At 44.4% G+C, this 12,219-nt stretch overlaps 1 protein-coding gene across 16 annotated transcripts in view; it reads left to right on the top strand.

Annotated features, from left to right (window-relative positions):
* Positions 1–12,219, top strand: part of nfasca (neurofascin homolog (chicken) a) — a 69,994-nt gene that overhangs the window by 56,199 nt on the left and 1,576 nt on the right. For 14 of the 16 annotated variants that reach the window (XM_060062080.1, XM_060062083.1, XM_060062075.1 and 11 more), the window contains one exon: positions 9,921–12,219. This exon is cut by the window's right edge and continues 1,576 nt beyond it. In XM_060062080.1, coding sequence (XP_059918063.1) covers positions 9,921–10,152 — 232 coding nt within the window. In that variant the 3' untranslated portion in view covers positions 10,153–12,219. Of the gene's footprint in view, positions 1–2,771; positions 2,814–9,920 lie in introns of all 16 variants that reach the window. The other 2 variants (XM_060062106.1, XR_009527587.1) reach the window with 2 other exon arrangements.

Genomic DNA, 12,219 nt, shown 5'->3' with positions numbered 1-12,219 from the left:
GTGTGTGCATCTGTGCGTGCATGTGTGGGTGCGTGCAGGTGTGTGTGTGTGTGTGTGTGTGTGTGTGCATGCGTGCGTGTCTGTATGTGTGTCTGTGTGTGTGCGTGCATCTGTGCGTGTGTGTGTGTGTGTGTGTGGGTGTGTGCGCTTGTGTGTGTGTGTGCACGTACGTTTGTGTGTGTGTGTGTGTGTGTGTGTGTGTGTGTGTGTGTGTGTGTAGGACAGTATGACCAGGTGTATGAGGGCACTCACATCCCTCTGATGGTGGAGGACTTTCCTTGCTACTTTCCTTTCTCTTGTCTTTCGGACTCTCTTATTCTCTCTACATACTGTACCTCTTCCGCTCTCACTCGTTTTCTACTCTCTCTCTCATTCTCTCTCTATCCCTCTTCTGTCTCGCCCCCCACTCTCTTTATGCTGAAATGCGTCATCTGTCCCGGCAGGAACGAAAATGATAACGAAAACGAAAATGAGAATGAAAAAGAGAACAGGTACCTTGTCTTTGGCCGGGCAAGTCACTCTATTTCCCCCCCCCCATTCTCTCACCCTCCCTCTCTCTCTCTCTCCCTCTCTCCCTCTCTCTCGGCTTGAGCATGCCAGACGAGTGCTTGGGCTGAGTAGAGGAGGGGGAAATGGCCCTTCGGGTGTCCGACTGAAGAAGATTCGGCCACCACTGAAAAGCCGTTGCACAACAACAATTTTGCAACTGCGGCAAAATTGAGATGCTAAGAAGTTTTGTAGATGACATTGGAAGGATCTTTCGAGCTCCTTATTCCCATGAATGCGTTTGGTCATCTCTAGTTGTTTAGACCAGAGCACTGAAACATGCAATCAGAAATAGTTTTGGTTGTGTTTGGATTCCAAGAACACATGTTCTATGAATTAGTTAGATCTTTAGGTCTACGATTAATTTAGGTATTGGGTAAGATATTACATTTGAGTCAAGTTGGTATGTTGAGGGTAAGGGTTATGATCCCAGTAGAAATATTGACCTGAGTATAACTGTTTGGAAAACAGTGCATCATGGGAATCTCCACCAGAGTGGTCTATATATGGTGCGTCACCCACAGTGGGTGTGGCAAAAAGAGAGTTTGCGCCTCTTTTACATTTTACTTTTGCAGAAGAATAGTGGCGATGTAATGTTTTAAGTCTATAATATATTATGCATATTGTAATAATACTATCACAATGATAAACCTTAAATTACGTTAAAAATGCCTTGCACAAAGTGTCCAAAATAATGTTGCTAAATGATTCTGCCGCAAATGTTGTCATGCAGGTGATGTAGTTCCTTTGATAGTCAACGGTCTCTATTCTGCTTTGAAACAAGTTGCATCATTTAGCATGCAGGAGTAGAATTGCTAAGCCTTCCTTTCTACAGGTCTTTTCAGGAAGGAAGTGAAGTACAAAAAATTAGTGTGCAATAGTTTTAAGCTTCTAATAGGTTTTAGAAACAAGAGACGACATTAAGATGCAACCGATACACAGTAAGGTGAGGAAGTGGTCCAGACAGACATGGACGGGTGGAGGCCAGGCCTGGTTCCTTGGGGGGGTCAAATGCTAGCTGTTAGCATCGGACGACGAGCCTTAGCATGAGAAGAGAAGCAGAGTCAGAATTAAACACAAACAATGAGAGCCACGTCAGGTTGCTTCATGCCTGACCGTGTTGGCGTAGAGATCCTTAAAGCCCAGATGAAGCGCCAGGCTGGAGGGACGCATGGATCCGCTCCAGTCGCCTCAATACAGGTTCAGTCTTTAATTGGGTTTGGTTTCCTTCAGACATTTCAAAGATGTCTGTAAACAGAAGTGTTAGTCTGAAACCAGTAGTCTGGAACCAGGAGTGTGAATCCAGAAGTGTAAGTCTGAACCTGGAGTGTGAACCAGCAGTTTGAGGGGAAGTGAGTTGAATCCTTATTAGTGTTAGGGGAAGCCAAGTTGGGGCCTTTTTTGGCACAATTTGATTCCCACAAGGAACTTATTTAAGGGAAAACAGCGACTGGTGGTTCAGAAGAAAACATCTTCCGTCAGACTAAATATGAATCAGAGGACGTGTTATCTGAAGAAAGAAATTGTTGATCTGTGTTGAAACCTAATACATTGCAGAAATAATTTAATCGCATCATATCTCTGGCATGCCAGCCTTCATTTGGTCCCAATGTGTTCATTAATATTGTTGCCTAACATCTCTCGCAGTCTTGGGTCATTTCTAAACTGAGTCTCTGAATCTGGAATAATACTACAATACTAATGTCTTACCTCGGCTGGTAGTTTGCTGCTGTTTGTATATCCATGTGTCTGTGCTTTTATGTGTTAATCTATATATGTGCGTGTGTGTGTGTGTATGTGTGTGTGTGAGTGTGTGTGTGTGTGTGTGTGTGAATGCATGTGAGCGTGTGTCTGTGTGTGTGTGTGTGTGTGTGAGTGTGTGTGCGTGTGTAGGACTGTATGACGAGGTGTATGAGGGCACTCACATTCCTCTTGTGGTGGAGGACCTTTCCTGCTAATTACCTTTCTATTATCTTTCGGACTCTCTTATTCTCTCTACATCCTGTACCTCTTCTGCTCTCTCTCTCTCTCTCTCTCTCTCTCTCTCTCTCTCTCTCTCTCTCTCTCTCTCTCTCTCTCTCTCTCTCTCTCTCTCTCTCTCTCTCTCTCTCTCTCTCTCTCTCTCTCTCTCATTCTCTCTTATTCTCTCTTATTCTCCCTCTCTCTCCCTCTTCTGTCTCGCTCTCCACTCTCCTCATGCTGAAATGCGTCATCTGTCCCGACAGGAACGAAAACGAAAACGAAAATGAGAACGAAAACGAGAACAGGTACCTTGTCTTTGGCTGGGCAAGTCACTCACTCTCTCTCCCTCCCTCCCTCTCCTTCTCCTTCCCTCTTTCTTCCTCTCTCTCCCTCCCTCTCTCTTGGCTTGAGCATGCCAGACGAGTGCTTGGGCTGAGTAGAGGAGGGGGAAGTGGCCCTTCAGGGGTCCGACTGAAGAAGATTCTGCCACCACTGAAAAGCCGTTGCACGACAACAATTTTGCAACTGCGGCAAAATTGAGATAATAAGAAGTTGTGTAGATGACATTAGAAGGATCTTTCGAGCTCCTTATTCCCATGAATGCGTTGATTTCATAAAACGAGGTCGCTTTCTAATCACATACCTACCAACCGTGCTGTGTCCTCTATTTGTTTAGTCCAGAGCACTGAAACATGCATCAGTGAACAGGAGAAGTCCATCACAATCAGAAATAGTGGAGATTTTGTTCTATGATTTGGTTAGATCTTTACATTTAAGATTACTTTAGGTATTGGGTAAGATATTTATACATTTTGAGTCAAGGGGGTATGTTGAGGGTAAGGGTTATGATCTCAGTAGAAATATTAACTTGAGTATAATTGTGTTAGAAATCAGTGCATCATGGGAATCTCCACCAGAGTGGTCTATATATGGTGTGACACACACAGTGGGTGTTGCCGAAAGAGAGTTTGCCCCTCTTTTACATTTTACTTTGCAGAAGAATGGTGGCGATGTAATGTTCTAAGTCTATCATACATGATGTCTATAATAGCAATTATTATTAGAAAATAGGATACGCATAAATGATGCTCAAAATGCCTTGCGCAAAGTGTACAAAAAGATGTTGCTAGATGATTCTGCACCAAACTTTGTTATGCCGCTGATGATGGTTCCTTTGATAGTCAACGGTCTCTATCCTGCTTTGGAACATGTTGCATAATTTAGCATGCAGGAATATAATTGCTAAGCCTTCCTTTCTACAGGTCTTTTCAGAAAGGAAGTGAAGAACAAAAGTTTAGTGTGCAATGGATTCAAGCTTGCTGTGCACTGGATATACCTGTGATTTTTTGTCAGGTCTAAATAATATGATGAAACGTTTTTAGAAACAAGAGACGACATTAAGATGCAACTGATACACAGTGAGGTGAGGAGGTGGTCCAGACAGACATGGACGGGTGGAGGCCAGGCCTGGTTCCTTGGGGGGGTCAAATGCTAGCTGTTAGCATCGGACGATGAGCCTTAGCATGAGAAGAGAAGCAGAGTCAGAATTGAACAAAAACAATGTTTGATACGGATGACAGGAAGGCATTGATCTGCAGAGCCACATCAGGTTGCTTCATGCCTGACCGTGTTGGCATAGAGATCCTTAAAGCCCACAGCGCCAGGGTGGAGGGACGCATTGATCCGCTCCAGTCGCCTCAATACAGGTTCAGTCTTTAATTGGGTTTGGTTTCCTTCAGACAGCTGACATTTCAAAGATGTATCATGGGAATCTCCACCAGAGTGGTCTATATATGGTGTGACACACACAGTGGGTGTTGCCGAAAGAGAGTTTGCCCCTCGGCTGGTACAGAACTCTGTTTTGGTTCAAAACAGAGTTTGAACCAAAACTCTGTTTAGAACCAGGAGTCTGAACCAGGAGTTTGAAACCAGGAGTGTGAGTCTGAACCAGGAGTCTGGAACAAGGGGTCTGATTCAGCAGTTTGAGGGGAAGTGAGTTGAATCACCATTAGTGTTAGGGGAAGCCGAGTTGGGGCATTTTTTGGCACAATTTGACGCCCACAAGGAACTTATTTAGGGGAAAACAGCGACTGGGGGGTCAGAAGAAAACAGCCAGCCCCACTGCCAGCCCACCAATAGGGTATCTTCCATTAGACAAGATATTAAATAGAGGACGTGCTATCTGAAGACAGAAATTGTTGATCTGTGTTGAAATCTAATTCATTAATACAGAGATGAGTTTCCTAGTTGTTTGCAGAAATCATGTCATTGCATCATATCCTTGGCATTGCAAGCCATCATTTGGTCCCAATGTGTTCATTAATATTATTGCCTCTAATTAATATAAACATCTCTTGCAGTCTTGGATCATTTCTAAGCTGGTCTGAATCTGGAATAATACTACAATACTAATGTCTTACCTCGGCTGGTAGTTTGCTGTTGTTTGTATATACATGTGTGTTTGTGCTTTTACGTGTGATTCAATATGTGTGTGTGTGTGTTTGTGAGTGTGCATGCGTGAGTGTATGCATGTGCGTGCCTGTGCGTGTTTGTGTGCGTGTGCGTGTGTGTGTGTGTGTGTGTGTGTGTGTGTGTGTGTGTGTGTGTGTAGGACAGTATGACTAGGTGTATGAGGGCACTCACATCCCTCTGATGGTGGAGGGCTTTCCTTGCTACTTTCCTTTCTCTTGTCTTTCGGACTCTCTTATTCTCTCTACATCCTGTACCTCTTCTGCTCTCTCTCTCTCTCTCTCTCTCTCTCTCTCTCTCTCTCTCTCTCTCTCTCTCTCCCTCTCTCTCTCTCTCTTACTCTCTCTCCCTCTCTAAAATGCATCATCTGTCCCGACAGGAACGAAAACGAAAACGAAAATGAGAACGAGAACAGGTACCTTGTCTTTGGCTGGGCCAGTCACACTCTCTCTCTCTCTCTCTCTCTGTGTCCCTCTCTCGGCTTGAGCATGCTTTTGCTTGGGCTGAGTAGAGGAGGGGTAAGTGGCCCTTCAGGGGTCCGACTGAATACGATTTGGCCACAACTGAAAAGCCGTTGCACGACAACAATTTTGCAACTGCAGCAAAATTGAGATGCTAAGAAGTTGGGTAGATGACATTGGAAGGATCTTTCAAGCTCCTTATTCCCATGAATGCGTTGATTTCATAAAGCTAGGTCGCCTTCCAATCACCCACCCACCAACCTTACTGGGTCCTCTATTTGTTTAGTCCAGAGCACTGAAACATGCATCAGTAACGGGAGTGGTTCATCACCATCAGAAATAGTGGAGACGTTTTGTTCTATGATTTGGTTAGATCTTTAGGTTTAAGATTGATTTAGATATTGGGCAAGATATGGTTACAATTGGGTCAAGGTGGTATGTTGAGGGTAAGGGTTATGATCTCAGTGGAAATATTGAATTGATAATAACTGTGTTAAGAAATCAGTGCATCATGGGAATCTCCACCAGAGTGGTCTATATATGGTGTGTCACACACAGTGGGTGTGGCCGAAAGAGAGTTTGCCCCTCTTTTACATTTTACTTTTGCAGAATAATAGTGGCAATGCCATATTCGGTAACACTTTATAATAAGGTGCCATAATAAATAGCAAACTAGTCATTACCTAACCCTTTGTTAATATTTGTTAATTATTACTAAAATACCTATTTGGCACAAGTTAATCGTTTTTTCATCATTAATTAAATATTAGTTGTTTGCATAACCCTAACCCAACCCTAACACACGACCCTAAGCCTAACCCTAACCCTAACACGTGGCTCTAACCCTAACATACGGCCCTAACCCTAACCATAACACACGGCCCTAACCCTGACCCTAACCCTAACCCCCGACCCAAACCCTAACCCTAACACACGACCCTAACCCTAACTATAACACACGACCCTAACCCTAACCATAACACACGGCCCTAACCCTAACACACGACCCTAACCCTAACCATAACACATGACCCTAACCCTAACCATAACACACGGCCCCAACCCTAACCCTAACCAGCGACCCTCTGTGGTCAGTGAAAAACTATGAACAAATAGATATTTTAGTAACAATTAACAATTCTTAATAAAGGTTCAGGTAATGACTAGTTTTGCTATTTATTATGGCACCTTATTAGAAAGTGTTACCACAGGTTCTAAGTTTACAATATATGATTTATTTTATTATAATACTCATTAGAAGTTTGATACTCAAAATGCCTTGCGCAAATTATGCAAAACAATGTTGCTAAATTTAAACTTTGTAATGCAGGTGAGTATGGTAACTTTGAAAAGGGTCTCTATTCTGCTTTGGATCATGTTGCATCATTTAGCATGCAGGAATATAATTGCTATGCCTTCCTTTCTACAGGTCTTTCAGAAAGGAAGTGAAACACGAATGTTTGGTGTACAATAGATTTAAGCTTGCTATGCATTCGATATATGAGTGGAATTTGTCAGGTAAAAATAATATATGGTGAAAGTTTTGAGAAACCTGCAGAACTATGGTGAAGACATTAAGACGTAACTGATACACAGGTGCATTCCTCACTGGCAAGCCCCAGCATCCACCACTAAACCAATCCTTTTTAGCCCAAATGGATCTGAAAGCTGCTGAATGTGTCACTAGGACAGTTATGTTGATGATTTATAGAAGTGCTTGATTTCCTCTCTTGCCTCTGTAATGTGCTATGAAGATTGCACTGTACATTTTCTACATTTTCTAGTCGATTGCCACGGGTCTGCAATGTAGGTCTCCAGCTCAATACATGTGGGTCAGCATGCACTTTGGTGGTCCAGTACTGATTCATCTTGTTGATTCAGTTCAGGTGGTCACCTTCTGTATTCTGTGTTTTTTATGTTCACTTTTCCCCAATGGTTTAAAGGTCTTTTGAAAGGTATGAACAGACGAGAATCTGCTGCATCGCAACCCCAACCCCCGCCTCCCAATCCTGCCACTTTATAACGCATTTTACAACGCATATGCAGTGGGTTTTTAATCGATTAATATCCCCTTCTCACATGTTTTTTTTACCAAAGACAAGGACCCATTTTTTTTATGTGGGAGGCACTATTCATAATGCAAAACAGATTGCTGCCTGTGGCTTAAAACACAGCACACACATTCTGCCATTTTGCCAGCAAGAGAAGTAATCTGAAACTAGATATGATGTAGCCCACTGAACCTTTGCCCATCCACTCAAAAAGGATAGAGAGGATAAGGAACTCTTCTAATCAAATAATTGAATCTTCCTTCGATGCTGTACCTTTCCCTCTGAAGGGCATTTTGTTTAAGTCAAGGAAATAAAGAGACTGCATCTCAAAAATCCCTGGCAGACTAACATGGCCAGCGGGGTGCGAAACAGAAGAAAAAACGACCTCAGCTATTGCAAAGTTCTGAGACGAGGTGGAGCCTGACTGAAAACAAGCACACAATACAACCTTAAGAAAGAAAACAGACAACGGCCCTGACTGTAGAGAGTCCTGAATGTAAAGAGCAGAGCCCTACCTGCAGTGGGTTCTGACTGTAGAGAGTCCTGACAGTAGAGAGTCCTGACTGTAGAGGCCAGAGCCCTACCTGCAGAGAGTTCTGACTGTAGAGAGCCCTGACTGTAGAGAGTCCAGACTGTAGTGAGTAGAGTCCTGACTGTAGAGAGCCCTGACTGTAGAGAGCCCTGACTGTAGAGAGCCCTGACTGTAGAGAGCCCTGACTGTAGAGAGCCCTGACTGTAGAGAGCCCTGACTGTAGAGAGTCCAGACAGTAGAGAGTCCTGTCAGTAGAGAGTCCTGACAGTAGAGAGTCCTGACTGTAGAGAGTCCTGACTGTAGAGTCCAGACAGTAGAGAGTCCTGACAGTAGAGTCCTGCTAGTAGAGAGCCCTGACTGTAGAGTCCAGACTGTAGAGAGCAGAGTCCTCCTGGTTCCCTCCCAGCCCCATAGAGGTGAGGAGCTACCTAGCACCACATTTGTATTTACCACCAACGTGCAGCTCATCCTCCTCCATCTCGAGGGATGAATCAGGCTGTTGTTGCTATGATATTGTGGCTATAACGCTGATATTCCCATATGGTAACGATCTCTACACTCTCACTCTTTATATTAATTGATTAAATGGTGAGACCCTTTTCTGCTGCAATTGAGGTATGCTTTTACACTTACACACTATGTGTAGCATCGTATTCTGATGTTATTTCTCTCTCAGTGTGTGTGTGTGTGTGTGTGTGTGTGTGTGTGTGTGTGTGTGTGTGTCTCTCTCTCTCTCTCTCTCTCTCTCTCTCTCTCTCTCTCTCTCTCTCTCTCTCTCTCTCTCTGTATACTGAATTCACTGTAATCCCCACCCAAGGCCTGATTCCTCCACTCTATATATCCCAATCCAGGCAGCATGATCAATCGTAACTTGATCAGCGGCTCTGGGGCTGCTGTGAGGGTATAGAGTGTAACAGCATGAAGCATGACTGTGGCTGGGCGATAATCACATCCCCTCATCGACTTTTGGGGGCAACACGTTAACATAGAGTAGATTGCATTTGAGACACTAGGTTGAAGTGTTAAGTGTTAAGGGGAGTGTATTCGTGACCGTATTGTGGAATGCGTTCATTCACATTCTCAAATATGGGAGTTCATGAGAATACAACAGATAATCTCAATCCATTCCACTCTATCGCCCAGCCTTAAAAAAAACAGCCATCTCCCGAGAATAGGCTCAGGAGAATGGGAAGTCCTGCTGGCAATGCAGAAGAACGGAGAAGAGGCCAGACGTCTTTGAGAACGTGAAAGATGATCAATTCTCCAATCTTGATCGTGCATCCCTTACACCGCCAAAGAAAAAATAAATCCAGCTATTTCCGCTACAAGCTTGGTCTAGCCTAGGGTTAGCGCTGATCCATAGTGGTGCCCAATGCATGTAGCTCTACTCTCTCAACCAGCGCTCAGAGACAGGGGATGGAGCTAAGCTCTGAGTCGAGATTGAAAGCACTTTTCATAAAACCTGGAAGCTTTAGCACTAATTCATGACTATTGAATTAGTTCTAAATCATTTTGTGACTCTCTTGGTGTGGAAGTGTTTTGGTCTCTGGTCAGAATATGTGTCCGTGTCATAAGCATGTGTTTGAATGCCTGCCTTCTTGACATCCCGACGAAGGGCAGAGAAGTCCCCATATTCTTCTTTCTGGCTCTTTCTAGAAGAGCAAGCATTCTGCAGTGTGTGTATAATGTTTAATGAGGATGTCAGCACACCTTAGTCAATCAAATCCCAAACGTTTGAGTATCTTCACCATGCCAAAAGCTTTGTCCACTTCAGAGTCACTCCTAGCCCCCCTTTTGAGTCAGATTCACTTCATTATCCCTGTGAACCCCAACCGATAGGACGGTTCCCCCCCTCCCTTGTCCGACGTTCACCTTGTGGTTTTTCCCGCCCGTTTCCAGTAGTGACGAGGACAACAAGCCGCTGCAGGGCAGCCAGGCATCCCTGGACGGCCCACCGAAGGAGAGCGACGACAGCCTGGTGGACTACGGCGAGGGCGGAGACGGGCAGTTCAACGAGGACGGTTCCTTCATCGGCCAGTACACCGTCAAGAAAGACTCCAAGGACGAGACGGAGGGCAACGAGAGCTCCGAGGCCACCTCGCCCGTCAACGCCATCTACTCCCTGGCGTAGGACCGCCCCCGTCAGCTACACCCCCACCCCCATCCCCACCCCCACCACCACTACCCACACCCCACCTCTGTGCTCGTGACGTAGCCGGAGCGGACTACCACGGCTAACGGCTTCCCGGGATCGATGGTGTTGGTGATGGTGGAGACGCTACTATTTCTACGACTACAACCAAACACAGCACTCGGAATTGGAAACGCACACACACACACACAAACGCACACACACAAAGCAAGTATATAAATATATATCGATATAAGAAAACACGTTATAGACGTCAGTGGCGCACAGGGACAGGATGAAGAAGGGCAGAACTCTAAAGACAAGAGAACGGATGGAAGGGAGGAGGCGGCGAGCCAAGCTTTCTGTTGTGTTCAGTTGGGTTCCTGGCTCCTGGCTCCAGGGACAGAAGGCTCTTCAGAGGTCGAGGATATGGGATGTTGACCAGTGTTCTAGTTTGTCCAGCGCCCTCCGCCTACCCAGCTCACACAGACTCTCGAGTGTGCCTTCGGACGGCAGGCTTTTGATGCGGTTTCAGGCTTTTGTTTCCCTGCTCCTCTAGAGGTTTTGTTTGTTGGTATTTCTTCCTCTGCTCCCGGCTCCCGTTCATCCCAAGCCCCTCACGGCTTTGTGACTCGCTAGCGTCCCCACTTAGGCTTACATATCAGTTCTCAACCTCCACTTCAAAAGGATGCTGGCATTAGTTTATCATATTGATATTTCCGCAATGAAAGATCTTTTTGGTTTTCTTCTCCACAGCTGGTAACTCATTGAATCTTAGTGAGGCTGAGCAAAGCCCTGGCACACATTTTAGTGTCCTGCAATTCTATGCACCATCATATTCTCCATGCATTTCTTTCCGGGTTTAATCTGTTTGGTTAGTTCTAGAGTTTGCCCATATGTTCAGTGTTCACGCTCATCGTGGCTCAATCGACAGCATTTGCTTACTTGACGTGATTCGCTTCATTTGGTTTCAGGTGTTCGGGTCATGCAGAGAAACCCTTAATGCAACAATGCCCCCAATTTTTATATAGCAACAGGCCCTTTTGCCTTTCTACTATGAGGTTGTTAATGACCTTTAAAAATATGATGATGAATATCATTTTGAAGCATGACAGGATAATAGTGCAACAAACAAATGAAAGGCAAGCGCAAGTTACGGTTAGTTGCACTCAAGAAAATTCAAAGCCTGCGTGAATCCCTTTGAGTTTAGCTGAGGCTGCTTACTTCCTGGTTAGCATGCAGGCCAACACAGCACATGTAGCTTGTTTGCAGCCCTTCACTAGAGGCACTACTCGTGGGAGAGGCTGCGGGCCATCACAAAAGTGTTCCAGCTAGTTTGAATATTCTGAGATGAAAACATTTGAACATGAAGCTATGAATCTGTAGCAACTCTGAGAAAAATAGTCTTTCAAAGAAATTCAATATTTACAAAAATAAACATTTAATATTCTGACAAAAATATAATGTTGAAAAAAAGTCACATTACTGTGAGTGTATCCATTGTATTCTACCTGTGCCCCACAGAGCCACTATTTGAAACCTTTTTGTGACAGTGAAAGTGGGGTGTCATGCTTTCATAGCTGCTGTCTGGTGGTTGTGCTGTCGCTATGGCACCATTCCCCGACGCTAAATCGGGGATCTAAAAAACGGACGATTAGCTGACCGAGGTTTATTTGTATTTAAGATATTTATTTAAAATTTCTATCATGTATTATTAATATATTAGTCCTGTGTTGGTTCAATGTAATACACCCTTACTCACAACAGTCACAGTCACAACAATCGATGATTGTAGATTCTGAAATGCATTGATCACGATTATTCGTTACACACCGTATGGCAACAAAGCTCTTTACAAAAGATCAACAACACACCGGCCGGGTCACCCCTCCACACTGCTGCTCCTCTGTTGTATTTCTGTTCTTCCTCGTTGGTTTAGGACTTCATGTCATGAGACTTTTACCAGACCAAATAGTTATGCTTCACCACTCAGATCATGTCCCGCCTTTCAGGTTGTCTTCTTTATGTAAATAATGCCCCCTAAAGCTAAAGAAAAATGCTTGATGA

The sequence above is a fragment of the Gadus macrocephalus genome, chromosome 1 (genome assembly GCF_031168955.1).
Source record: "Gadus macrocephalus chromosome 1, ASM3116895v1".
Classification (NCBI taxonomy): domain Eukaryota; kingdom Metazoa; phylum Chordata; class Actinopteri; order Gadiformes; family Gadidae; genus Gadus; species Gadus macrocephalus.
Note: the sequence above shows the minus strand (reverse complement) of the source record. Positions and strands in the feature narration are given on the sequence as shown.